At 47.6% G+C, this 27614-nt stretch overlaps 1 protein-coding gene and 1 long non-coding RNA gene across 12 annotated transcripts in view; one reads left to right on the top strand and one right to left on the bottom strand.

The window, feature by feature from the left end:
- The window catches only part of PTPRT (protein tyrosine phosphatase, receptor type T), a 1160479-nt gene extending 1144146 nt beyond the window's left edge, over positions 1–16333 (bottom strand). For 7 of the 10 annotated variants that reach the window (XM_027558520.1, XM_027558522.1, XM_027558519.1 and 4 more), the window contains exon 1: positions 16170–16332. In XM_027558520.1, coding sequence (XP_027414321.1) covers positions 16170–16257 — 88 coding nt within the window. In that variant the 5' untranslated portion in view covers positions 16258–16332. Of the gene's footprint in view, positions 1–16169 lie in introns of all 10 variants that reach the window. The other 3 variants (XM_027558515.1, XM_027558516.1, XM_027558518.1) reach the window with 1 other exon arrangement.
- A 233-nt stretch (positions 16334–16566) lies between these two features.
- LOC113903013 lies at positions 16567–24912 on the top strand. Of its 2 annotated transcripts, none has more exons than XR_003513983.1 (5): positions 16567–16732; positions 20925–21228; positions 22569–22647; positions 23344–23476; positions 24829–24912. It is a non-coding gene; the product is annotated as an uncharacterized LOC113903013 (long non-coding RNA). The 2 variants fall into 2 exon arrangements; XR_003513984.1 differs by having other exon boundaries at positions 23230–23476.
- The last annotated feature ends 2702 nt before the right edge of the window (positions 24913–27614 follow it).

The raw sequence follows: 27614 nt of genomic DNA, 5'->3' as shown, positions 1-27614 counted from the left end.
AACTAAGCCCATGCTCTTGAGTCCCTGCCCCACAACAGAAGCAGCCACCACAATGAGAGGCCCGTGTTCAGCAGCTAGAGAGTAGCCCCTGCTCTCGGCAACTAAAGAAAGACCATGCACAGCAATGAATACACACCACAGCCAAAAAAAAAAACAAAAAGGCAGTTGGGAAAAAAAGAGTCAGAAAATAAACACATAAATAAGTAAAAAGACTATTTAAAAGGAACAAGTGCTATGAACAGAGATGGCAAAACTCTCTCTCATTTGGCTGAGACGGAAACTGCACTCCAAACCAGAGAAGACACTTAACTGGCCAAAGACCCCACATAAAATTAATGGTATATCTCTGCTCCCTAGATGAGCAATTCTCAAATTTTCACATGTATCAGTCACCTAGAGGGCACAGATTACCCACCCTAGAGTTTATGATTTATCAGGTCTGAGGTGGGTCCCCAAAATTTGCATTTATAAAGTTTCCAGGTGATGCTGCCGGTCCAGGGAGCACACTTTGAGAACCACGGCCACTGAGGACGACAGCCCTACCAGAGCGCAGTGAGGCAGGGAGAGGAGGATAAACACCCCAAGCCCCCTCCTCCTGCCTCAAAATCCCCTGCCAGTGTTCCCCATCTGCTAAACACAATCAGAACCAGAGGGCAAAGGACTCTTGCCTCCTGGAACTCAGAGCAGCACACAAAAGGGCTTATTAACATAATCCCCTCCCACTGCTCCTTTGCAAATTAAAAGGTACCAATAACCTCCCACCATTCCTAGGCTCTAGAAGTCTCAGGACCCCGTGTGGGTTCCCTTTACCCCAACCATGCAGTCCCTTCATTGGAAGCCTCACAACACAGTGCAGTTGGATTCTGTTTCATGTCAGGATCCAGAAGGTATATCAGGAGACCCCAGACAGCTCCTCTAATGGTGATATTTTCAGAAACTGACAAAAGCTATTTTATTTCTTCCTATAGTAACATCTATCAAATGCAGGTCAAATATATAATCTTTTTTTACTCTGCCACAAAAATAAGAATTGTGCGTGCAACTTGCAGGAACCTGCACAGCATATGCAATGAGGCCACTCTGAACAGAGCTTTGTGGCCTGGGATGGGCATCTGAGTGACCAACTCATTTTGGTTTGCCTGGTTTCAGCACTGAAGGTCCCACATCCTGGGAAACACCTCTGTCCTGGAGAAACCAGGACAACTGGTCACTCTCGCCCTGTACTCTGTGCTCCACGGAGCTCCAGCAATAGCATCACCACCAAGAATAGATGGCATTTACTGAGCAACTTCCATGAGCCTAGCCCCAGGCTAAGTATTTTATTAGGTACATAAACTCCTTGATTTCTCACAACTACCCTATAAGAAAGTTACTATGATTAGCCTCATTTCACAGATGATAAAATTGAGGCTTAGAGGGTTCCAATAACCTGCTCAAGGTCATACAGCCTATAAGTAGCACATCACTGACTTGACCCCCACATAGTCTGAGATCAGAGCCTGTGCTTTTAACAGCTATTGTTTCCTTCAGAGCAGACAGAGCATATGGGTCCACCTGCTTCAGACCTGATTCCAAGTGAAAAACAGCCAAGAACTACCCAAAGTTCATGTCAGGGAGTAAGCTCAAAACTGCAGTCACAAGAGCAGAAATTGAGAGGAAATTTACATATTCTTTATTGCAGGGCACACAATGAAAAATTCAATAGGGAGGCATTTGGTACTTTTGGAAAATTCGAGATAAAATTACACAGACCTTTATATTTCAGAGGGCTTCACTGGTGGCGCAGTAGTAAAGAATCTGCCTGCAGTACAGGAGACCCAGGTTTGATCCCGGGGGTCAGGAAGATCCCCTGGAGAAGGGAAAGGCTACCCAATCCAGTATTCTTGCCTGGAGAATTCCATGGACAGATGAGCCTAGTGGGCTACAGTCCATGGGGTCTCAAAGAGCCAGATATGACTGAGCAACTAACACTTGCATTATATTTTAGAACCAAAGTCTTGCTGCAAAACCTGTGACATTCGACAGCTGCTGGTGTAAACTCAATAGCAGTCCCACCTAATAGCCTAGGCTCAGCCACTCATTTTTAAAACTCAAATGATATACCTCTGTCTTAAATCCACAGGGTGACTATCCTGTGGTTTAAATAAATCCAGTCAACTATGTCCAACCAAAAAGTGTTTTCCTAAAATACTATGTTTGCTGGAGACCCAGAGGTCCAAAGACCATAGTCGAAGATGAACCCTTCATCCCATCTAAGGGTGCCTGGGGGTGGCACCTTCAGCGGCTGAGCCACCAGTGTGCAATCAGCCACATCAAAGGACCTAACTTTTGTTCCAGGACAAGTGAGGGTCCTATGAATTACCCTCCTTTGAGACTGGTATGGTTGGAGACTTATTTGGGGGGTGAGATGGGGCATCTTTCTTAGGAACAAAGCCCCTCTCTCCCACGTATTTATAGACCTAAGTCTTCTAAAATTCAACATCATGTGTTTAAGGACTTGGGACTTGGAAATGAGATGACTGCATGTGTGACTGTGGCCAAACCCTTTAATCCATAAAACCATTCTCTTATCTAATATATGGAATTGTTGTGCCTGCTTCATGAGATCATCATAAGAACTCAATGGAGTCTTAGAACTCCCCGACAGGAATTCGCATTGAAAATTCTGAAGGAAGGCTTTCACCCAGGAATTTCAAATGGGACCTAAACTTTCCCCCTAAGGATGAATTTAGCACAGCACCCAACACAATGTAAGCCAGAGAGAAAGCTGGAAGCAGTGGCTAAGAAGGCAGATTTCAGGCTCAAATTGCTCAAGTTCAAGCCTTAGCTCTACCACTCACTAAAACTGTGTAACCTCCATAGCTTAACCACTCTGTTCCTCATTTTTGGTGATAACTGTATCCACTTCATAGGACTGTTATGAAGACTCTATAAGTGACAATTAGCGAAAAGCCTTTGAAAAATATCTGGCTCATTTTAAGTTCTTAAGGACACAGCAGAGTTAGTTTTCCTTTTTGGTAGTCATTTCCTCTCTTGTATTTGTTCCCCTGAGGTTCAGTTTGAATCCTTCATGCTCTGCAGATATACCCTGGTGCACCTGTGATTTTCATAACTTTGAAATCTGGTTCCCTATTATTATTCCTCTATCATCCATCATCTCACCAAATGACTTGTCATCTCCTTGACTTTCCTGCTTTCCATTCCAACATGAGCCAAATGCTCTGCTCCTCTGTATACTCCTTTGGGTTTAGAAATTTTCATCCCCGGAGAGTGAAAATTCCCTCTGTCATATTCTAATCTGGACTAGTGGAGTCGCCCTTTGAAATAAACAATCCAGGAAACTGATTCTTTTTGTTTCACCTCTAGGCCCTGGAGATTTCACAATTTCTTCCTTTAGAACAGACTATGGATGGTATCGAATAACAAAACGGATTCATCAGGCAAGGGTAGATTTTTAATATTTTAACCTCTATCAAAGATCTCAAATGATTTGATTTTCTGGGGAAACAATCAAAATCCTAAAGTCAAAGACTAGAACTCCAGCTCTTGAGAAACACAGATGTCATCTGGTCATTTTACAGATGGGAAAACTGTGTCCAGGTTCACAGCATTTCTAAACATTGAAAAGATTCTGCAATCTTATTCCTCTAGGTGAAACGTGCCTCCCACAGCCTTCAAGAATCTCTGTTATTCCTCCATGGAGTTCCCAGGGGAGAGAAGGGGGTGTGGAAAGTGGCCGGATGATGATACCTAAGAACTCCTCCTCCATCTGGGCCCCCGTCACTCATGCTCCAGGGCCTCCCTGCATCTGCAACGCAATTCTCTGCCTTGTTTCTTCCAACCAGAGGCAGGGGTCTTAGACTTCCCCGTAGGATTCCTCATTACAGACTCTGAAAGAAGGCTTTCCATACAGAAAATAAAACCTCAATTTGTTTTGAAAGAATGATGGAGGAACAGTACATATATTTAAAAATCCCTATAATTTGCAACAAATCTTAAATTACAAGGGTATCGCTTTTTAAGGAAATAATTTAAATGCAGAAACATTACAAAGAGAAGTGTAATTAACACCTATATTCTTCTCTATCAAGAATTATCAACCGATTTTAACAAATTTTTAAGTGCATTCTCCATTTCAAATGAAATAGAATATCACAAATTAAGGCCAAAATGCCCTTTATGCAACCATCTCAATTCCATTTTTCTCTATACTTATTTTGCAAAAGGCAGCCTTCCATTTTGCTTCTTATACTAACATAAACATACAGGGTGTTATCAGTAATACAATATTCAATTGTTATCCATAAAATAGGCTCTCTTTTTTCTTCCTACAGAAAAGGATGTAGCCTTGCAGATGCTGAGTTTGCTTCATGAACCAGAAGAACATATTGGTAAATATTTGTAAATATCTCTTAATAGATGCTCATATTTTTAGTATAAAATCTTCCAAGATCTTATATGCAGTGGCACAGCAAAATTCGGGCTGCTTCTGTGTATAAACAGGATTCTGCCAGTGTTGAAGGTGCCACTAGGAGACGGGCACTCCATGAGGGGAACCAAGAGGCCAGAAAAAGTCAGGCCAAGACACTATATCTGCTTCATCTCTGTGTGGTCACCTCTCTTCCATGAGACCCTGCATCTCTGGTTAAATAAATCAGGAATTTATGGAAGTTTGGAGCACAAACAAGATCTCTGCCAGAAAACCTCTAATCCATTTTGACTCTGCCACTGGTGTCAGAAGTGGGACAGGCGTGCCTCACTCACCGTCATAGCCAGATTTTAGTCTGAGATCAGAATGCCAAGGTAGGAAACAATAAGTAAAACATGCCTGAAACGTGAGAATCTTTGTGAGAGGCACTGAGCCAAATGAAAGTTATTCACTGTTCTTCTGCCTCCAATCATTTGGACCTTGCATATAAAAAAAAGATGGCTGAGCCAAGAGCAATGAGCTCAAGGCACAATTCCTGGAAGCTTCTGTATGAGCCAAAACAGTAACCAGAACTAAGTATTTTCTCCAAAGGGAGTTCAGACCTCAAAAGGAGGAAATGTCAGATTTGAGCCAAACGTACAGATCACAAAGGGAGGACCCCCACTTAGACATCTGAAAAGGTAGGCCAGTATGGGGGAAGTACCAAGATTCCTAGAGCTCCACGTGGAACAGGTCATCAGCAATTCTGGGGGCACAAATGATAGCTGCTGAGGTTTTGGAGTTAAGAGAAAATGAGAACGGAATTGAGAAATGCTTCAGGACTTGCTAAATTAATTCTCAGGTAAAAGTAATAACAATGTGATTCTGTATACAAATGAATTTAAATGTATGCTGAACATTTTATGGGTAAGAAGACATAAAGATAATAAAGTAAGAAAGTTCTGACATCATCAACCTTCACTAAAAGAGTGACCAGTAGAGAGAGAGGTCCCAAGTTAAACTAAGAAATTTTGTTTTAATGTAAACCTGTGGCTAATTCATGTTGATGTATGGCAAAAACCATCACAATATTGTAAAGTAATTATCCTCCAATTAAAATAAATAGATTAATATTTTAAAAAGAAATATCATAGGTAAAAAAAAATTTTGTTTTAAAATACACATACATCTATACACACAATGGTGACCTTGAAACTCTGGGATTTGTTCAGGTTAACTGAACACCAAAAATTGTGTTCAAGGGGTCAAGCCCCAGGAGTAATGTTCTACTTGGAATACATGTCCTCTGTACAGAAAATTTAAGACTTAATTGAATTGGAAAATTTGCACCAATATGTACATCCCCCAAAAAAGTTTTTTAAACTTCTGTTTGAAGCAAGAGTGGTACGGAGTTCAGTTAGGGTGTCTGCATGTTTGAGCTGAGCATCTGAGCAGTTGGAAACTGTAAGTTTCCTTTTGCCAGGAGGTTCCACAGTTCGTCCATAAATCCAATTTAAAGGGCCTCAAGACAATGCAACTCAAGTGTTAGAGAGCTGCCCTCTGTTCTGTTCCAGACAATTGTGTTTAGAAGAAGATAACTATCCTAAACTGGAGCCAGCTGAGGTACAGAAAAGAGGCTGGCCATGATCCTAGACCCTGACTACAACTGATCATTCCTCCCACTCCACCCCTCCCCAGTCCTGGTTTGAGACATGTTAGAGTCTTCTTTAAAGTCTTTGTTCTGAAGTTTCCAAGCTAAAAACCATTACCCCAACCCGGTGTACATATTTCCTGTAATAAGAAGGTAAAAGGATAATGTAAAAGGTAAAGAGAGGATAAACAGAAAATATCTGGCAGGTGAAAGAAAAAATAACAGTTGAAATATCAGAGCTCTGGATCTGGAAATAGGAGAAAGACTAGATATGGAAACAACTCTGAACTCAAAGCTGGTCCAGTGGAGCAGAAGGAGATCCTTGACCCAGTCCTGCAGGTAGAGCTGTGCAAGTTTCACGGAGCGACGTGCAGCAGCCTCACCTAGACACCAAGGACGAGTATGCCCCCTCCTCCTTCACAGCAGGAGGGGTGCCTGGCACCTAACCTTGCACAGTCTGACTCAGCAGGACTGAGGATGACAATGAACAAATGAGAAACTGCTCAAAAATCCAAGCCCCTGAAAGTGGAAGCCAGACAAGCACTTCCCCAATGCAGACGAAGGGCAAATTCGAGGCATCTGGGTTTCCTCCTTCCTCAAGGTCACCTTGCAGAGGTGAGTCCAGAAGGGCCTGGAGTTGGGCATTGTAAACCGGTGACCCTCCCACCTACTTACTTATAGACAACTGCCTAGACAAGCACAATGGGGACCTGTGGAGCCACCACTCCCAACACCAAGCAAATAGGTAATGTGTGAAAACAGGTACATTTCTGGAGCACATCCCCATCAGGAGCTCTAATGTCTGGTCAGCCCATCTGGATTTCACAAAACCATCCTTCCTGGAAGATTTCATGGGCCCCATCCACGTGTGTGAGTGCTAAGTCTGACCCTATAGACAGCAGCCTGCCAGGCTCCTCTGCCCGTGGGATTCTCCAGGCAAGAACACAGGAGTGGGTTGCCATCTCCTCCTTCAGGGGATCTTCCTGACCCAGGGATCGAGCTTGCGTCTCTTAATTCTCCTGCATTGGCAAGCAGGTTCTTTACCACTAGCATCACCAAAATATTAAGTGATGTTCTTCTGTAATGACCGTACTACTGCCTCAGCAATCAAATCTAAAAGTTCAGGCAGGACATGTTTTGATCCATATAATAATTTGTATATTTACATTAAGCCTTGCAATCACTGCCAATTTAATTCTCAATTTTAGCCTGTGAAAATTAAAAGGAAAAAAACTGTCTAAAAATAGGTCCAAAAGGCCTAAAATATTAAGTACTAAATTTTTTACTGAGTATCCATATGCAATAAAACTAACAAATTTCAGCTAAATTTTATTAATACCCTAACCTACTGTTTCCTATTAACTGGGTCTTGTGGAGCTATTGTTTCCTATTAACTGGGTCTTCCTATTAACTAGTATCTTGTGGATACTAGTGTGATCATTTTATAGTCTTACAAAAACACAGTACTTCAACTTTTAGGGTAAGGTTTGAAAAATTTTCTGATGAATCTTCCTATTAATTCATTTTTCACCTTCTGACTTTCTTAATTTTTTAAACATTTAAGTCAAGTGTGAGACAATAAATCTCTTTACTCAAAGTCCTTTAGAGAGTAAAATCCTGACACTGAACTGACACTGCCCAAAATAATAAAAAGAATGAAAAGATGTGAACACACTTTAAAAGTGATGTTTGTATTTTTCTCCAAGACCCGAAATTTCCTATACCACGGGTCATTTATTTGAGGTTCCTGTGGCTGAGCTCCTAACGTGGTTCTGAAAGATCTTCTATTGCTGGGAGTCAAGACCTTAGGTGTTCCCTCCCCTTGAGGGTGAGCTGAACCCAGTGACTTGACTTGAACATGGCAAGAATGATGGATGTCAGTTCCGAAATGAGGTTGCAAAGACTGACTTCCAGCTTGCTCTTACTCTCCCCTACCCCCTCAACATCTCACTCTGGTGAAGGCAGGTACCATGCTGTGATGGAGAAGTCCATGTAGCAAGGAACCCAGATGGTCTCCCTCCAGCTCATGAGGAATTGAGGCCCTCAAGTCCAACAGCCATGAGTAACTGAATCCTCCCAACAAGCCTGTGAGTGATCTCAGGAGCAGACCCTTCCCCATTTGAGCCCAGGTGATGACAGCCTCAGCCACTATCCTGACTGCAGCCTGGGAGAGACCCAGAGCACCCAGCTGTGCCACTCAGAGTCCTGATTCAGAGAAACGGTGAGACAATAAAGTCACTATGTCTCGAGGAATAACCCATTACACAGCGACAGACAACTCACCAAGCTGCCTTAGGGTGAGACTAGATTTCCGTTTTTCCTTTTAGAAAGTTGGTGCCCAAAAAACACAGACAGTGAGCATCACCTGGACCCATGCACTTAAGGGCTAATTCCAACATGATTAAGAAAAGAAGAAATGGTGGCATCAACATCGAGACTATACTCACAGGCAAGCACATACGATGACAATGCCAAAATTATTTTTAATTAATATATTTGCATGATCAAATCAACTTACAAAAAAAAAAAACCAAAGAGATAAATGGTCATAGAGGCATGCTGTTTAAAAATGTCTTTCTTAAATGGTAACAATGACCCTATATGCAAGACAGCAAAAGAGACACAGATGTAAAGAACAGACTTTTGGACTCTGTGGGAGAAGGCAAGGGTGGGATGATTTGAGAGAATAGCATTGAAACATTTTTTTATATTACCATATGTGAAATAGATTGCCAGTCCAGGTTCGATGCATGAGACAGGGTGCTCATGGCTGGTGCACTGGGATGACCCTGAGGGATGGGATGGGGAGGGAGGTGGGAGGGGGGTTTGGGATTGGGGACACATGTACACCCATGGCTGATTCATGTCAATGTATGGCAAAACCACTATAATATGTAAAGTAATTAGCCTCCAATTAAAATAAAATTTTTTAATGTCTTTCTTTTTCTCTCCCTAAGATTACCAACAGCTCTTGTTTTATTCAGTTTTCTTCCAGTGTACAAATAAAACACAGTGGGCAGCTCAGGTTCTGACATCTCCACAAAAAGGGACCAGGTCTCTTTGTAAGACATAACTGACTGGATGTTTGAAACAGAAAACCTGGAGGTAAGCCTGAAGTTCCTTGTTGTCACAGAAAAGTCAGGATGCTGTCAAAGATGTCTGAAAATGAAGAAAACGGAACTGGTTTGAAGGGGCTCCCATTGACCTACTTGATGCCAACTGAGCAGCAGAGAAAGGCATAATTATAGTCCGTTAAAGCTAATCCAGACCACCCAAGGCCACCCGTTCGTGAGGATTAAACCCTTAAGCAGTCTTTAAAACATTCTCCTTGCTGATGTTGAATCCATGAATTCATGCTTGGTTCCAAAGAGACAAATACATGACCCTTAAACAGATGAATAATAACCATCCACTGTGAGTCACAAAAGGACCAAAACAAACAGGCTTGTCATCTCAGGACTGGCTTTGGAACCACTGGGATAAGCGGGAGTAAAGCAAAGTCGGGGTGATCTGAGAGGCACAGCTTTTCCAGGGTCTTGGGAAGCTGGAGCTGGGAATGTGGGTGACATTCCCCTGGATGCAGTCATGATGCCCACAATGTTTGAGGTTAATAAACATCGTAAGAGCACCACAGGGTCTGCCGGGGGCACATTCTTCCAGGGTGCTTACAAAGATCCCCAAAAGGCAGAAAAATGCAAGGATGGAACTTTTTTCTCACCCTTAAAAGCTATTCATCCTGTTAGGAAACTAAGAAGCCAAAAACATGTTGTATCTGCCCCCAAGCAGGGGGCTTCCCAATTTCTACATCCTTGGCTTAATGAGAAAGATAAGGGAGGAATGGTCTATTCCCTCCCCTTCCACCGCCAATGCAAAGCCTACCAAAACACTTCAGGCACAAAGCATTCACTTTCTCAAATTTAACAGACATTGCCAAATGAGCACTCAGAAAAGCTGTTTCAATATTCACTACTCAACAATGAACAAAGCCACCTAATTGCTCCAATCGTTGTCAAAACTTGATAGTCTTAAACTTTTTCGTTTTTGCCAAAGTGATGAGAGGGAAGAAAAGTTAGCTCACTGATTTATTAATTCACAGCCTAAGGGAGGTGGGGGAGAACCACCACAAATAAAGGCTTGCAGAAAACGAACGCAACAAACAATTTTGGAGACTGGCAAGGCTTCCCAGGTGGCGCCAGTGCTAAAGAACCTGCCTGCCAATGCGGGAGGTGTAGGAGACGTGGGTTCAATCCCCGCGTCGGGAAGATCCCCTGGTCAGGAGGGCGTGGCAACCCATTCCAGTATTCTTGCCTGGAGAATCCCATGGACAGAGGAGCCTGGCAGGCTACAGCCCACAGGGTCTCAAAGAGTCAGACACAACTGAAGCGACTTAGCAAGCACACACACGTGAAAGACTCGAGTAAGAGTGATGCCATTTACTAGGTGCCTATTTCATGCCAGGAACCAAGCTTGACAATAAACAGGAGTTATCTTTGGCTCTTGCAGCACCAGGGCACTCGTGTGCCCCACTCACAGATGCAAAGATAGGTTCAGAACAGTGCAGTAACTTACCGAGTTCATATCACAAGCCAGGAGCTGGGATTTGAGAGTCACTCAACCATCAGCACCTCCCCATTTTCAAATCTTTCCATCACTCCAAAACGCTCTCTCATGCCCACTCGTGACAAATCCCTGCTCCCTTGCCCAGCCCCGGGCAACTACTGTTCTGCCTTCTGTCTCCACAGAGTTGTCTTTTCTGAATATTTAATGTAATATGTAATCTTCTGCGTCTGGCTTCTTTTGTTCAGTATAATGTTTTCTGAGGTTCATCCAGTGCTGCAGCCTAGTATCAACAGCTGGTTCCTTTTTCTTGCTAGTAGTAATCCACTGGATGGACTCACCAGTTGAGGGACATCGGGAATGTTCCCAGCTTTTGGCAACCATGAAGAACGCTGCTACAAACACTCGCGTACGTGTCTGTGTTGACATATGTTTTCATCTCTGTTGGGCACATTCCTAGAAGCGGAATGGCTGGCTCCTATGGCACGTGTATGTTTAACTTTTCAAAGAAACTGCCGAACTGCTTACTGAAGTGGTGTCACCATTTTTTTTACCAACTCCCCCCCTCCCCGCCACATCCAGCCTGAAATGAAAATTGTAGGCTGAATATTCAAGAAATTGGAAATATTTCTAACTCTCCCCCTCATGCACCAGTGAATGTGTGTGTGTCAGACAGACTTCGGCAGTTTGACTCCAGGGTGAAAAATTAAGCCTAACGATGTGGACTTGCTTCCATGGATCAGTCACCTATCGATGGTAGATCTGGTTGGGACTTTGGAAAAGCCTTCACCTGGGTAAAGAGTAATACCTAGGATGCCCCAGGAGAAGGCAATGGCACCCCACTCCAGTGTTCTTGCCTGGAGAATCCCAGGGACGGGGGAGCCTGGCGGGAGGCTGTCTGTGGGGTCACACGGAGTCGGACACGACTGAAGCGACTTAGCAGCAGCAGCAGGAAACCCCAAGAGAAACAGTGCTGATATTTTGAAATAAAATCAGTCAAAAGGATCACCATTTCTCCTCACCTTTTCACACTCTGCCTTTTTGACACATTAATTCCCATTTTTCACGGCTGACTTCTGGCAGGTCTCTGGGGATCTATGCCTTGCATCCTCACTAGATCCCTCTATCTTTTTTAGCACCTGTAACTCTCACTGATAGATAATAAATAATTATTATCATGGTCATTTCTGCCTCTTCCAGGCAAATTAGAGTGTCCAGCAAGGCCACCTCCGAGGCCGAAGGCCGTCACCCCCACTGGTCACCCTGTCCGACCTGCACACATCACCCGGGATCCCCCGTCTCTTTGGCTGCCTCTGATTGCTCTTAATCCATAAAAAACCTGCAGCGTTCTTCCTCTCCAAACCAATTTGAATCCACTTTATAAGATTTCACGAGACACTCTAACCGCTTTCTAATATCTACACGGGCACTGCCTCCCAGCCCCAACTCTGTAACGTGCCTGCAGATGCTATTACACCTGTCAGGCATGGTTTGCTTTCAATAATCTCATAGCTTTTTATTTCTTGGAATGCCACAGCCCTCCATGTGTTTACTTAGTCTTTGCTTATTTGTCAAGTGCACCAAGCATCTTTCTCCCCACTGCCCCAGAGTGCCAAGCACTTGATTTCTAGGTTAGGTAAGAGAGAGAAATAGAGCAGGAGGCAGAGCCCGGAGGCAAGGAAGACAGTGTGAGGGGGTGGAAGGAAGGGAGAGAAGACACGGGCAGCCGCTTGCCTGCTACATCCTGCAATTGCTTGCTTTTCTATCTGTTCTCATTTACAGGATGTGTGCTTGGAAACAAATAAGCCTATCTTCGAATGGCCAAATGTATTAGTAACACCTGTTTCATTCCAAATCTCTTTCTAAAAGCGGCTTCAGAGAATCAAGAACCTCCCCCCCCCTGCCCCCGCCAAAAAAAGGCGGGAACTAAAAATCATTACCAAAACTCAGCTAATTTTCAATTCATAACTGAGCTTAACACCGGTGTCCCCTTGGCCTGTGTACATACACCAATGCCAGGGCAAGTAAGAGAAAAGGCGCCCCTTGAGGACAAAGCAGCACAATGCACTCACTGCGCATCTCATCTCATCTGGTTTTGACAAAATCCAGCAAGGCAGCTACGTTCATTCTCACCCAACAGACGAGGAGCTGGGGATTCGAGGAGTAAATGAATGTCTTGCCCACGCTGGCACACTTAGAAAGAGGCAGGAGCGGAATTCAAACTGAGGACTTAAGACTCCAAAGCTCATACCTTTTTTTTTTTTTTCGCTCAATCAGGCTGCCTCCTGAGTTAAACTTCCCCCCCACACACCATAGTTGCCATGAGATTCTACCATCTCTTCATCACCATAAATAAATATGTATCAGGGACCCACCACCTATATGGCACTGCTCTTGTTTCCACAGCAACACGCTGCCAGAGTGTCATGGGAGTATCCCGTGTTCAAAAGAATGATGCTGTAATGTCCTGTGGCCGTGGCTCTGAAAGGCGACAGTCACACTACTACAGAGGACGCCGTCTCAGTCGGCAATCTGCAGTCTGCAGGAGCCGTGCTGGGGCTAGGCAAGAAGAAAAGGAGAGGAGAAAGGCAGCGGGCTGCAACCCAAGACGGTGGTCTGCTTTCGCTACGAACATGCTTGCGATAGTTGCTGAAACAGAATCCAAGCCAGGTTTGCACATTAATTGTTCTTTTATTAGGAAACAAATCAAGCAATCCAGGAGAGAAAGTCAAATTTGACTGTACTGCTAACAGCTCCCCAGAGGTAATGATTATCGAGTTAAATGACTACATTGCTAACAACTGCCATCGCAAGTCAGTCCCTCTCAGATCCATTTTTGCTCTCAATGTACAGATGCCAAAACCCACTAGTACATAAATGAATGATTCCCTCATCCATGTTTAACTGTCTCCTCCTTTCCTCGTCCCAAACCATGTTTTTTCCACACTTTTCAGAGGCTGATTTTAAATGCTTTTCTTTTTTTTTTTTTTTTTAACCATCATCCTGGCTCATAAAACACATCTCACAAGAAAGAAAAAGGAAATTGCCTTTTGATGACAAGCTTTCACCACTGACTTTCGGACACCATGACCAACATGTTCCAGCAAAGCATATCACCCCAACTGTGTACTTGGATGTAAGCTTACAAACTGAAATTGTTTTTTGAGACTGGGAATTTCCAGATAAAAAGACTATGGAGAGCACACCACTGAGTTTTTAAACATATTATTTACCCAAACTTGCCAAAAGTTTTAAATCAGATTCTTTCGAAGAAATCAAACTGAGTCATATTTATACTAGATTTGGATATCAAAATGTCTCCATTTAGAAATAAAGTATGAAGATAAGTCCATTTTTAAAAGTCAACATTTGCAGCATTCCTGAATCTACAAGTGCAGCTGTTAGAAACCAGGGGAAAATAACTAACTTAAATGGTCTAGTTAGCATTAAACCAGAAAGACGAAATACCACGGAAGATTCACATTTTTACAAATGAGTGAGGCTCAGAATGCATCAAATCTCCAACACAAGCTAATCCCCTCTCGTTTAAGGACTCCTTGAAACAAACGCAGCCACTTGCTAAGTATATGCTACACTGCGTCTGCAGTGAAGCCACTCTGCTCAGGAAAAATCAGAAGAAACATGGTTCCTTAACAGCAGATTTCTTCCCAAACTGTACTCCAGGATTGCTTTTCTTTCCCCAGTGTTCCGAAGAGCAAACAAAGAAAAGGTGCTTGCTCCTCACACTTCTCTAAATGTTTTAACAAAAGGCTGCTGAATAAACACATTACTCATTTAAAAACTGAAAAGAAGTTCTATTCCGGAGATGAAAGCAACTAGATTTGCATTTTACAGTTGTGGGCGAGCGCCACCTGGCGGGAGCATCCGGAAGCGGCGTGCTTCCAGCATCCGGCAGCTTCCCAAGCCCGGACGGTTTTTACCGCACGCTGCCCAAGAACGCTGCGAGACCCGTGGAGGAATATTTTTGATACTGATTCTCGCGGAGGGAACGTGAGTATCACTCACGGGTGGCAGGCCGCCCAGGCCCTGGAGGATAGTGAAATGTAAGTCATGAGTGATGCTTGGTCCCCAGTAATGCTCCCAAGCACCCTCCTTCCTTCCCTGCCCTAGCACACCTAACACAGATCCGAAACGAGGGAAACAGAATTGTGCACCATCTTCAGAATGATGTGTGGCTGTCCCTCTTCTCTTACTGGCTAAGCCAACCTTTCAGCTTCACACACCTCGAAAGAAGTGTCCTAGTCCCCTAAGTTCCCAGCCACGAAGCAGGCTGTCCCCCTTCGCATAAGTCCCATATTCAGTTTCCATTTTGGAGTAAGGAAGACCCCAGTGCATTTCCCATGGAAGGTCACTCGAGCGGCTCTTACCCTCGGAAGCAGCCTATTTAAGGAGATTACACTGCCCACGGTTTCCTTCTCTTTCTCCTCGCTTTCAGCGTGATAATAGATGGGCACCGCTGTTAGTCATCAATTCAAAATGCATCGTATCCTAAGTCCCACCTGCTCATCTCTGCCTGCCCCTGTGATGCCGGCAATCTCCCCTCTGCGTGATCACACCTGAGCTAACTGGTGCTAAGAAACTTCAAAATGCTTCCGAACTTGGAGGCAAACCTGCACCACTTCCTCCCTTCTCTCCTTCCCCCACCGCCTACTCTTTGGGGGGCTCAGGGCTGGAAGCCGCCTCCGGTGGGGTCTGGGATGTGTGAGACCCCACCCGCCCCGGGTCCCGCTGGCCTCCGGTGCATGCCAACTTGCCATTAGGAGCACGCCAGGACAATCCCACACACACACTAGGGGAACTACGTCTATTCGCCTCCTTCCCACGGTCAAGCCCAAATACGAGTCCCCCAAACTTTTCTGGAGCAGACACGCTCACAGGTCAAAGCCGTGGCACCGAAAGGGCCTTAACGGGGGCGCCCGTTTACTTGGGATGGAAACCACAGGGTAGGAAGGAGGGCTCGCCGTCTCAGTCTTGAACACGAACACCCCCGCGGTGCTTTCAGGGGCGTAAGGACAAGCTCAGGGGCGCAGCGTGGTTAGAGAGAGTCTGGAGCCGCCTGGATCTCCCGGGTGAAAAGAAAAGCCACCTCCATGGCAGCCTCGGCCTGCTGGCGACCAGTCCTCCCCACGAAAAGCGCGCGCTGCCCATGAAGCTGCGGGGAGAGAACGCTCCCCCCACCACCACCCCGGGCGTCGATGCCGCTTCTCATCTCGCCGCCCCAAACACTCGAGTGACAGATTCCGACAAGTGGGAGGCGGCGAGCGGAAATATTCTCCGCAGCCGCAGAAAGTTACTCGAGCCCGGGTACCGGCAGCAAAGTAAAGCGGAGCACTTGACCGAACGCGGCCAGCCGAGGGACGCCGGGGGCCGGGCACTCTGGCCCGGGCGCGCCTGGACGCGGCAGCCCGCGGCTGCAGGCGGGGACCCGGGCTCCGGCAAACCCCTCGAGCCCGCTCAACTTTCTCCGCCCGGGACCCAGCGGCGGATGCCGGGATGCGCCGGAGAGGGAGCGGGGATCGGGGGCGCACTCACCTGCGGCGCTCTGCGCCCGGGCGCCGGGCAGCGGCGGCAGCTGCAGCCGCAGGAGCAGGCTGAAGGCGAGCGCGGCGAGGTTCGCCATCCGTGCGGCAGCGGCTCAGCCCCTTCCCGCAGGGGCCGGGGCCGGGACTGGGGCGGGCGCGGGGCGGCCCCGCATCGCCGACGCGGCCGCAGGCGGTGCGCGCCGCTGGGCTCCGGGAGCCGGCGCCGCTGCGCTCGGAGCCGAGGCGCGGCGCGAACTGAGGCGGGAGGCTGGGCGGGGGCGGGACGCGGGGCGGGGGGCGGTGTCCCCGGAGTCCTAACGCCGCCGCCCGCCCGCCCGGCGCTCCGCCTCGGCCGCGCACACACCCTCGCGCGCACGCCCGCGCCTCGCACACGCCCGCGCCTGGCCCACGCGGGCTCCCCGCGCACTCGCCCGGCCGGCCGGCTCGGGGCCGCTCTCTCGCACAGTCACGCGCCTACACGCAGCGCCCCCGCACCCACGCGCCCCGCGGGGTCCTCTCCTCTTCGCCCGGAGCCGAGCCACCGCGTCCACCGTCTGCCCGGCTGGGGCGCAGGTATCGGGGTGCGGTGGAGGGGAGGGAGAGAGGGAGCTGCCGTTTGAACTCGGAGTGGGCGAACAGGTGAGTAGGGTACGGGTGCGAGTGGGGGAAGGCCGAGGCAGCCGTCTGGACTCGGGACGGGGAGCCAGGTGAATGGGGGTGATGGGAGGGGGCTCTGCCCTAAACAGGAGCAGGTGTCCACTGGCGAGGGTCTCCGGCACGCCCTAAGATGAGAATTTCATGTAAGAGTCGTCACCGCCCCACAGGCACACATATAGATACGCGCACACACGCACACACACACTCTTCTGGGTGCATCGGTGCACCGCAGTCGTCCCCCACCCACCTCATCAGCCTCCCAGGCACCCCTCTTATTCGCTACCTCCCTCTTGTCGCTACCCCCAACTTGGGAGGCGGGCGAAGACTGGCCGTGAGGCATCCCAGCCTCTCACTGCCTTCGCCCTTCCCCTTTTTCCTGAGCCAGAACCCTGCAGCTTTTTCCTATTTCTTCCCGGTCTGAACAAAGACCCGGTTGAGGCTGAAAGCCTAAAACCATTGATCAGAGTCCGGGCTGTCCCTTGCAGCCCACAGGCAGCGACTCTGCCCTCCTGGGATCAGGGGATCTCATGGAAGAGACCAGGTGCCCCTTGGTTCTGGCTGAGGGCTTGGGCTATAAAAGCCAGAAGAAGGGTCTCTGGGCAAAGCTCAAGGGATTCACACTCTGTAAACCTGACCAGTCCCCTAACCCCCACCCCATCCCCGGCCTCATCTTTGCTGGGAGTCCAAGGATGGGATTGGACAGACTGTTGGGGAGAAATACAAAAGTCAGGTGTGCCGGGGGCTCTGGATTGAGTTGCTATGGCAGAGAACACAGTCTCTCTCCCCTGTACCCCAGATCCCACTAGATGCAGTGGGACACTTGCCTTGAATGGAGACCCATTAACTCCTCCCACACTGCACTGTTCTCCCACTCCTGTCTGGCTCCCCCACCACCTTCAAACGGTGAAGGGCTTAGACTAGCCTCGTGGACTAGCTAGTGCTCGTCTAGGCGGAGGCCCGGGTGTGGACCAGCTGCCTCAGAGATTCTTTATAATTTTACAGATTTCGATAGGGCACTAAACCATGTGCCCTGCTGTGCTAGTCTCTAGGGGCACAGAGGTGACTGGCTTTCAGGACAGCTGGGTTGGGAAGATACCATCTGCTCAGAGCTAAACAGCTGGCTACAGCGTCCATCAAACCCTCATCCAAGGTTTGTCTCAGGCAGAGGAGTTGTTAGCAAGGCCTGACCCAGGCCCATGACCTGTGACTCTGGACATGGCTGATCCTAGGCCTGACCCGGGAAGCAGGAAATTTCTAAGCCACTAGGGAGCTTCTGATTTCTTATAACTTGTCCTGGCTCCCTTTGGCTCCTCTTCATGCCCTCTCTCAAACTTTCTGGAAAAGCACAAAATGCATTTCTCAGTAGTGTCTTCAGAGCACAAGCCCTCCCATATCCACAGTCTAAAGGTGCTATATTGCTGCCCTAACCCACTGAGTGGGGTTCACGTGACCCCAAAATAAAGCTCCACTCCAGGGACTTCCCTGATGGTCCAGTGGGTCAGACTCTGCTTTCCCAATGCAGGGGGCCTGGATTCAATCCCTGGTCAGGGACCTAGATCCTGCATGGTGCAACTAAGACCTGGCACAGTCAAATAAATATTTTTTAAAAAGCTGCACTCCCAAGGTCACCAAGCTGGTGAGCAGGACCATCACCTGCCCTTGTCACTGGACTGAACCTACCCCTGTTGAAGCCAGGGCTCTCTGTGTTTTGCCTGCCACCCTCTGCCTGGAAACTGATCCCTCTATTTCTTCAGGAGCCAGACCCACCACCCAGTAAGACTCTGACTCTGGTCCCACCACCGTGCCTTTGCACTTGCCGTTCTCTCTGCCTGGAAGGCCCTTCCCTGTGTCACCTCCCCGAATAGCTCCTTAAATGACTTCTGTAGCCGAGAGGCACTTCCTGCCCACGGCCAGTTGCCAAGGCCCCCTGAGACAGCCGCTGGGGTGATGCTTTTTACACAGTGGGGATGTGGTTTGTCTCCTGGGTCTTTTCCACAAGCCTGAGTTCTCAAAGGGCACCTGGACACTTAAGACAGGGATGCTGGCTGATGGGAAGTTGAGGGGAGGGATGGCTCAGGGCCACAGATGACTGGCTTCTCAGAGGAGGGTCTTCATGGAAAGTGACAGCATCATCTCCCACCCTCCTTTGCGGGAACTTCAGTGCTGATTAGAAAGGAAGGGCTGCTTTCCCCTTTCCTTTCCCCGGGGAGCTGGGGGATCTTGACCACATGTTCACTCCTGGCTCAGGGCCAGGTTCAGTGTCAGTGCTGAAGCAAGGAGGCCAGGGCCTGGGTGAGCTTTTTGATGGCTTCAGAGGGCCCACTACCCCCTTTCAATTCCACTCAAGAAGGTGGCCCCTTCTCCTTAATCCCGTGGGACTGAGGGCAAGCCCTCTCTCAGCCCTGGTGTCCCTGTCTACACAGTGACTTCCCTTTCAGCTCTGGGGGCACCAAGACAGGAATGTTCAGACACTTTAGCTGCAGCTCTCTCAGCCCAAGCACGGTTTGAGGGGCAGCCTGAAGCACATATTCTTTCAACAAGGGAGTTGGCTGACTGCCATGTGCCATGGCCGGGCTGTGGGTGTGCAGCTTGAGCAGGAGACTTGGTCTTTGCCTTCCTGGAGCTTGCAGTCTAGTGGTAAAGATCAGACACGGAGAAGAGAGGTGAAGATCCGGAGGTGACCTCCATCTCCCCAGCCCTTCCCTCTGCCCCCAGTGATGGTCAGCCCTACAGTGGGGATCAGAGGACCAGGGAGAAGACACCTTGGGCCAGGATGCCTTACTTACCCATGGGGAAAGCCTGGTGATGTAGCTGTTTTATCTCCATCTTATCCACAAGGAAACTCAAAGAGGCTTCACCCTATGTAGGGAGGCAGCTGAGGAGCGGCCCTCCATTGGCGCCTTCTCTCTCCTTGCTGTTGTGCAGGGTACCTCTAGCCATTTAAATACAGAGTTTAGAAATTGAGTCTTTAGTCACACTAACCACATTTCAAGTGCTCAGGGGCTTTATGTGGTTAGTGGCTGCCATACTGGACAGCACAGATATAGACCATTTTCATTAACACAGAAAAATCTATTAGCACTGCTCAAACTACAGCCGATGGGCCAAACCTGGCCCACTGCCTGCCTTTTTTATTTTTAAATAAAGTTTTATTGGAACACAGCCATGCTTATTATTCATTTGTGTACTGCCTATGGTTGCTTTTAGCAGAAAGTTCTATTAGACAGTGCTGCTCTCAAGCAGAGGTCAGCAAACTACTGTAATAGGGAAGAATCTTTGTATTCTATTACGAGTTACTACTAAAGGGATGTTGCCTATAAGCTTAAATTATACATAATGGCCCATTTCTGGGAAACCTGCCTCCCAGATGAGTGTTACGCTAAAATACCTTTGTTTAGGACCACCTGTGAGTGGCTGCAGGAAAGAAGAAATTAGCACACTCCCTCAGGAGTCTGCCCAGAACCAGAAATGTTTTCGTTGACCCCCTCCACTTTTAGTATAAAAGAAGCCTGAATTCTAACTGAGGGTTCTTTGGGATGCTACCATCTTCTCTGTCTTGCTGGCTATCTAAATAAAGTTGCTGTTCCTTACTCCAGCAACTTGTCTCTGGAGTTTTTGGCCTGTCCTGCAGCAACATTACAAGCTTGAACTCAGCAACACTGCCACCTGTCAGGTCCTTTGTAAAGTCCTGCTTTGGGGTGCAGTGGTATTATTGGATAATGCATGTTTTTGTAGAACAGAATGGTTGGGTCGTGAGGTTCCACCTGAAAAATACTTACAGTTTTTTAGTTGCATTTGAGTTATTTACATTTGCATGTCTTGACAGAAAGTGTAGCCAAGCAGGATCCTATGGGGACTTCCCAGAAGAGCCCCTGATCTAGGTCCTCTGCGTGCCTCTTGTCTGTGGAAAAACTGTGGCCTCCTGGGCTTCCCTGAGGTCCAAAGAGTACATTTACTCAGAGAGGTGAGAAAATACAGAAAGAAGGGAAAATAGTCAAGCAGTACAAAATAATAATAGTTTAGCCGTTAAACAAATCCAAGGACTTTTAGTCCCTCCTAGGGGGCTATAGATAATATTCTGAGCCATGTCCTTTGCGCTGTTTTGCAGAGACTGAAACCCCCACCAGGAGGAAGAAGTTAACTCTGTGCCGCCCACAAGCACGTAGCCCCAGTCGGGTCGGAACCAGAAGGTTGATGACATTGACTCCTGATGACATTGACAACTGATCAGAAGGATGTCCACGAGCTGATCACACACCCCAGAATCCCCCTCCCTTATCCTGTCTTTAAAAACCTTCCCTGAGAGCCTTCAGGGAGTTTGGGCCTTTAAAACACTAGCTGCCCTTTAAAACACTAACTCCTTACTTGGTTCCCTGCAGTAAACACTGCACTTTCCTTCACCAGAACCCAGTGTAAGTAGATTGGCTTGCCTGCACGTGGGAAAGCAGACCCAAATTTGGTTCAGTAACAGCAGCACTAGTGTTTATTAATATTTCTGCCATAAAAACATTATTCACATAAGCCAGAATCTAGCCCACCTCCTGTTTTTATAAATAAAGTTTTATTGAAACACAGTCCTGCATATTTGTTTACAATTGCCCTTGGCTGCTCTGGACACTGCAGAGGCAGAATTGAGTAACTGTGACAGAGATTATTTGGCCCCTTTCACTGAAAATATTTACTGTCCTTGCCCTTTACAGAAGTTGCCAGCCCCTTCTCCAGAGCAGTGTCACAGTGCAAGCTGACAATCATTGGTAAAAACTGGTTCTCAAAATGTGGTCCTTGGACTGGCGGCATCAGTATCACCTGGGAATGTGTTAGGAATGCAAATTCTTGGGCCCTACCCTATACCTACTGAATTAGAAATGCTAGAGGTGGGGCCCAAGAATGTGTTTTTACCAGTCTCCCCGGTGATGCTCCCAGGTGAGCATGTTTAGAAGATGCAAGCTCATGTTGAAAATCACAGATCTAAAACAGCCATGGAGAAAATGCCAGTAAGTGACTGGCAGAGAAAGGTGTCAGTGGGCTCCCAGGGCAACAGAAGAGTTGAAAAGATGTCAGGAGAGTGATGGCCCATCCGCTGCCTGGTCCCTCTGCAGCAAAGCCTTTGACGGCCCTTGGACCAGGCCATGCCAGCCGGGAGGGGACCTCTCACCAGCCACCTGTGCCAATGCCCAGGCCCCGTGCCTGGCGGCCCCGCCCTCCCACAGGCTTGTCAGCGCATTTGGGGCTGTCTCCACGCACAAATTCATGGACCAGCTGTCTCTTTTAATCTGGTTTCAAGATGAAACCATTAATAGATGTCAGACACATTGGCAATGATCTCTTCATTAATAATTTCCTCCTTTCTGAGAAAAAAAATTAGTAACAAGCAATCATCAATAATTCAAAAATACAAGTTAACCTTTCTATTAGCAGAGTGGTTCTGCACACACCACAGACTCTTTCAGAGCCAATAGTTCTGGTTTAAATAATGTTTTTACAGCAGGAATATTAATATGTGTTAATGCTTTCTGTTGAAATATGCAAATCTAAATAACTCAAATGCAACTTAGAAACCATACGTATACTTCAAGCATAAGCTGATGATCTAACTGTTTTGTTCTGTAAAAACATGCATTATCCAATAACATTTCTGTGTCCAAAAGCAAAACTCTACAAAGGAATCACTTTCAGGTTTAGGCCTTTGTGGTTGGAAAGATTTCTCTTGTGCTGGATCGATGCTACCACCCTGTGCCTTTCTCCCCTCCAGAGTCAGCTTCTCTCTCGGGACAGACAGAAAGCCTGGACACACTTCCAAGTGGCTTTCACTGGATGTTGGTGTGCTCTCGGTAAGCCTTCTCAATCCCTTACATCAGGGGTCCCCAGAAACTGATGTAATAATAATAAAGTTCACAGTAAATGCTCTTGAATCACCCCGAAACCATTCCCACCCCGGTCTGTGGAAAAACTGTCTTCCACAAGACCAGCCCCTGGTGCCAAAAAGATGGGGCACTTGTGCTTTGCATCCTTCCTGGGCATCTTCTTTTATGATTTTCAGATGCCACCTCCACCGCCAACATCTGTTTCCTCTTCTAGAACATGCTTTATTTCAGTAACACTCCTCTAGTTTGGGATTAACATATATATACTGCTATATATAAAATAGATAATCAACAGGGACCTACTGTATAGCTCAAGGAACTCCACCCAATATTCTGCAATAACCTTTATGAGAAAAGAACCTGAAAAAGGGTAAATATATGTATAACTGAATGACTTTGCTGCACACCTGAAACTCACACACTGTAAATCAACTATACTCCAATATAAAAATTAAAAGGCCCTCCAGGTGAAGCCTTGCATCTGCTCACATTCCTTATACCTCCCTTTACCACCATGGTGACCATGAACTAGTCACTCTTCCTCTGCAGATCTTTCTCCCACTGGGGTCGTTATTCCCCCAGACTGAGCTGAGTAAGAATTAAGTGCTTTTATGGATGGTAGGACACCTAGAGGTCTCTTTTCCTTCCTCTGCTACTTCCAAGTCTTAGACTCACAAACCACTCCAGCCTTGACGCCATGCCAATATCATAGAAACCTGGATGCCAACACAGCCTGGAGCACCAGCTGCCTCATCCTTGAGCCAAACCACCGGCACATGGTCCAGACCATTGGCAGGTAGGTCTCAGTGCCTGGGATGCTAGGGGGCATCTTGCTTTGCCTAAGTGGGTTCTGCCAGACAGCTGTTTCTTTTCATGGAAACTCACAGACACACACACACAACTAAGCGATGTGTGCCAAGCACCCACCATGGTTGCTTGTGTCTCCATCACGTGCGCAGCCCCAGGCTGAGCAACCGGGATGCCAAGGTAAGGTGATCCCCATCCACAGGCGCCCAGAGTCAGCCCCAAGGAGAGGTCACACAGCACACCAGGGGCAGGGGGGTGTTAGGGTCATGGACGTAATCAGTGGACATCCAACGTGATTGAGGCATGGCCCCAGCCTTCACTTCTTGCTTCCAGCAAAGTGCTTCTCTGATGAAGCAGGACAAAAGCCACGGTCTCCGTGGTAGCCTGGGGCCCTGTGGTTGGACACGGGCATTTCAGAGCACTGGGGTTCCCCAAGGCTCTCAGCTCCTCTCCTCGTCCCTGACTCTGGACTCTCAGATTCAGGAGGGTCCCAGGTAAGAGATGGACTCACCTGTTTGAGGCGGGCTGAACCTGTTGCTTCTCTGAATCCCCCTGCATCGAGCTGAGCTCAGACCTCAGCCCTGTTCTGCCTCCTGTCTCATCCCTCCCAACCCCACCCCACGCACAGCAGCCCGAGCGCTTGATGGAGAAGACCTTCAGCCCACAATCCTGTCACTCGCCAGCTTAAAGCCCTTCACGGCTGCCCCACTGCCCTCAGAATAAGGACATGTATATGCTACCACATGCAAAATAGCTTGCGGGAAACTGCTCTATAACACAGGGAGCCCAGCCTGGCGCTCTGGGATGCCCTAGGGGGTGGGATGGTAGAGTGTGGGGGGATGGGAGGGAGGCTCAAGAGAGGGGATATATATATTCTCATGACTGATTCGCATTGTTGTACAGCAGAAACCAGTACAACAGTGTAACACAATTATCCTCCAATTTAAAAAATAATAAGTTTCCTCATAGATTAAAAAAAAAAAAAAGAATAAAGTCTAAATCCTTAATATGGCCAAAAAGTCCCCAAATGACTGAGCCTAGCCAGCCTTTCTAAGCCTGTCCCCTCCCTAATTCACCTTAAACTCCCCCACACAGAGTCCTCCTCGCCAGGTCAAGGAAGAAAGAAGGGCATTTGCGTGGCAGGAACTGCTAGGCAAACACTCAGAGATGCAGAGGAGTTTGCTCATTCCCATAGGCTAGGACGTGCCCAAAAGGCTCCTTCTCTCCTCTGACATTATTTACACAAACTCTACTCCAAGCCACAGTGGGTGACTCTCCACTGCCTCCTCTGTCTCTGCAATGCCAAATTCAAAATCCTCATCCCGCTTTATCCTTACCTAGGCATCCAAATCAGACAAGGCAAAGGCACCCCACTCCAGTACTCTTGCCTGGAAAATCCCATGGACCGAGGAGCCTGGTAGACTGCAGTCCATGGGGTCGCTAAGAGTCGGACACGACTGAGTGACTTCACTTTCACTTTTCACTTTCATGCATTGGAGAAGGAAATGGCAACCCACTCCAGTGTTCTTGCCTGGAGAATCCCAGGGACAGGGGAGCCTGGTGGGCTGCCATCTATGGGGTCGCACAGAGTCGGACACGACTGAAGCGACTTAGCAGCAGCAGCAGGCATCCAAATCCTCAACACTCAGCTTTGGGAGGACCCAGGGGCTGGACTGAGGTGGACGGAATGAAGAAGTGTCCAGCCGTTCCATGTCCACAGGACCACCTGGGCCGGGCGCTAACAGCAGTCTGATTACAGCGTGGCCACCGCTGCTCGTGTGTTGGCTTGGACAGAGTTTCTCTCCCAGGATCTCCCATGAGACTCCTCAGTGCAGTCTGATACAAAGGGAACATTGCCAGGCTCTGAAGTTTGGGGTTCATCAGTTCTGGGCTGAGTGAGGATTCTGAGTTATCAGAAAGAGCTCCTGGGGGATCCCAGGATCAGGGACCATTGGAAATGTCACCTGACGCATCTCACTCTGAGCACCCGGGAGCCTTGCTCTGGTGAGTTGACCTCCCCACAGGTCTTGACAGAAGGAGCACTGAACCTCGTGTGTGGAGACACTTCATCCTGATCTATTTGGCCCCGCTAGGCAAATTTGGCCCTCATCAACATATATTGAATGCTTTCTGGATGTGCCTGGGGGCTTGGCATTGAGGATATGAGGATGTGGACACAGTCCTGACACTGCAGAGGCAGCCACCCTCATGGAGAAGGCAGCTCTGCAGGTGCTCCTTCTGTGGAGCAGAACCAGGAGAGAAGGCCTGGAGGCTTCAGAAGCCTGCCTGCCCCCAGTGCCAAGCCTGCTCCAAGTGGGGCCTGAGCCTCAGGAATGATGGACACTGGACCTTTGAGGAGAAAATGGGATCGAGAAGTATGAAACAAATGATACAGAAATAAAGCCTCTTTGGGGGATGGGGGTGGGGGTGGTGGGAGCGGAATAAAATCATATTTTTTAAATGTGTATTTGTTTTTATTTATTTGACCACACCAGGTCTTAGTTGTGGCACTCAGGGTCTTCTATCTTAGTTGCAGCATGTGGGATCTAGTTCCCCGACCAGGGATCAAACCCAGTCCCCCTGCATTGGGAACAAGGAGTCTCAGCCACTGGACCAGAAGAGAAGCCCCTCAAATCCTATTAAGGGACTTCAGGGTAGGGTCAAGTGCTGGGAGGACTTTAACATCTGATGTCTGCGGTCTGGCCAGCTTCATGATGGCTAAAAGCAAATGCCTCTTTTTTTTTTATTATTTTTTTTTTAAGAGAGGCTTCCTAGGCAGCTCAGTGATAAAGAATCTGCCTGCCAAGCAGAAGACTTGGGTTCAGTCCTTGGGTGTGGAAGATCCCCTGGAGAAGGAAATGGCAACCCACTCCAGTATTCTTCCCTGGGAAATCCCATGGACAGAGGAGCCTGGCGGGCTACAGTCCATGGGGTGGCAAAGAGTCATTCACAACTTAGTGATTAAACAACAGCAGCAGTGTTTTTTTTTTTTTTTAAAGAAATTCCAAAAACTTCCTTCAGACCTCAGGTTTACAGAACTGGCTTCACCAGAATTCCTGATTCTTAATATAGTTTCATAATGTTTACCTAGATAACTTTCTCACTATTTATTTACTTATGTTTATTACTTTTTATGATTATATGGATTTGGCATTTTCTTTTCATTGACTTGTTACTTTATTGTTGTATTTTGAGAAGTATCAGTGGACCTCCCACCCACAGATAAAATCTGTGTTCTTGATGGTAACAAAATTCTGCACACTCAGGCCAGCCTTTGAATGCTCCATAGATCAAATTTAGGTGGGCAACAGAGCCTTTGGGGTGAGAGCGCAATTGTTTCTGGGCTCTCACAAGGCAGCCAGGCCTGGGTTTCTGCTGCAGTGGTTCTCAACCCTGTTACATATTAGAATTACCTAGGATCCCACCCTCACACAGCCATCGTGTGATTTGGAGAGGACCCAGGTAACAGTCCTGGTCAATCTACCTTCCCTGTGACTCAGACACTAAAGATTCTGCCTGCAATGCAGGAGACCTGGGTTTGATCCCTGGGTCAGGAAGATCCCCTGGAGAAGGGAATGGAAACCTGCTCCAGTATTCTTGCATGGAGAATTCCATGGACAGAGGAGCCTGGCGGGGTACAGTTCACGCACGGGATTGCAAAGAATCAGACATGACTGAGCGGCTAACTCTTTCATTTCTGGTAACAGTATTGTTCTAATCTACCTAATATTCCCACTAAGAACCACTGCAAAAAATTCCCCTTTCATAGTCTCCTGCTGGGTGTGTGCATATGAATCATCTGAGAATTGGTGGTGGAGGTGGGAGGGGGCTATGCCCTTAAATACACCTTTATAAAGATGCCCCACCCCTTGGCGACCTCAGGGACCCCCCTGCACGTAAGGAGAGATGTTCCTAGGGAAGGCGTGGTGGGCAGGTGTACAGTCCATTTCCCAACATGGGTCCACAGGACACATCTATTCCAGAACCACTCAGGGTGTTGGTTAATTTTGTTGTTCAGTTGCTAAGTCATATCCAACTCTTTGTGACCCCAAGGACTGCAGCACACCAGGCCTCCCTGCCCCTCACTGTCTCCTGAAGTTTGCCCAAGTTCATGTCTATTGAATTGC

This window comes from Bos indicus x Bos taurus, chromosome 13 (assembly GCF_003369695.1).
Source record: "Bos indicus x Bos taurus breed Angus x Brahman F1 hybrid chromosome 13, Bos_hybrid_MaternalHap_v2.0, whole genome shotgun sequence".
Classification (NCBI taxonomy): domain Eukaryota; kingdom Metazoa; phylum Chordata; class Mammalia; order Artiodactyla; family Bovidae; genus Bos; species Bos indicus x Bos taurus.
The sequence above is the reverse complement of the archived record's forward strand: the minus strand, read 5'-3'. Positions and strand labels throughout refer to the sequence as shown.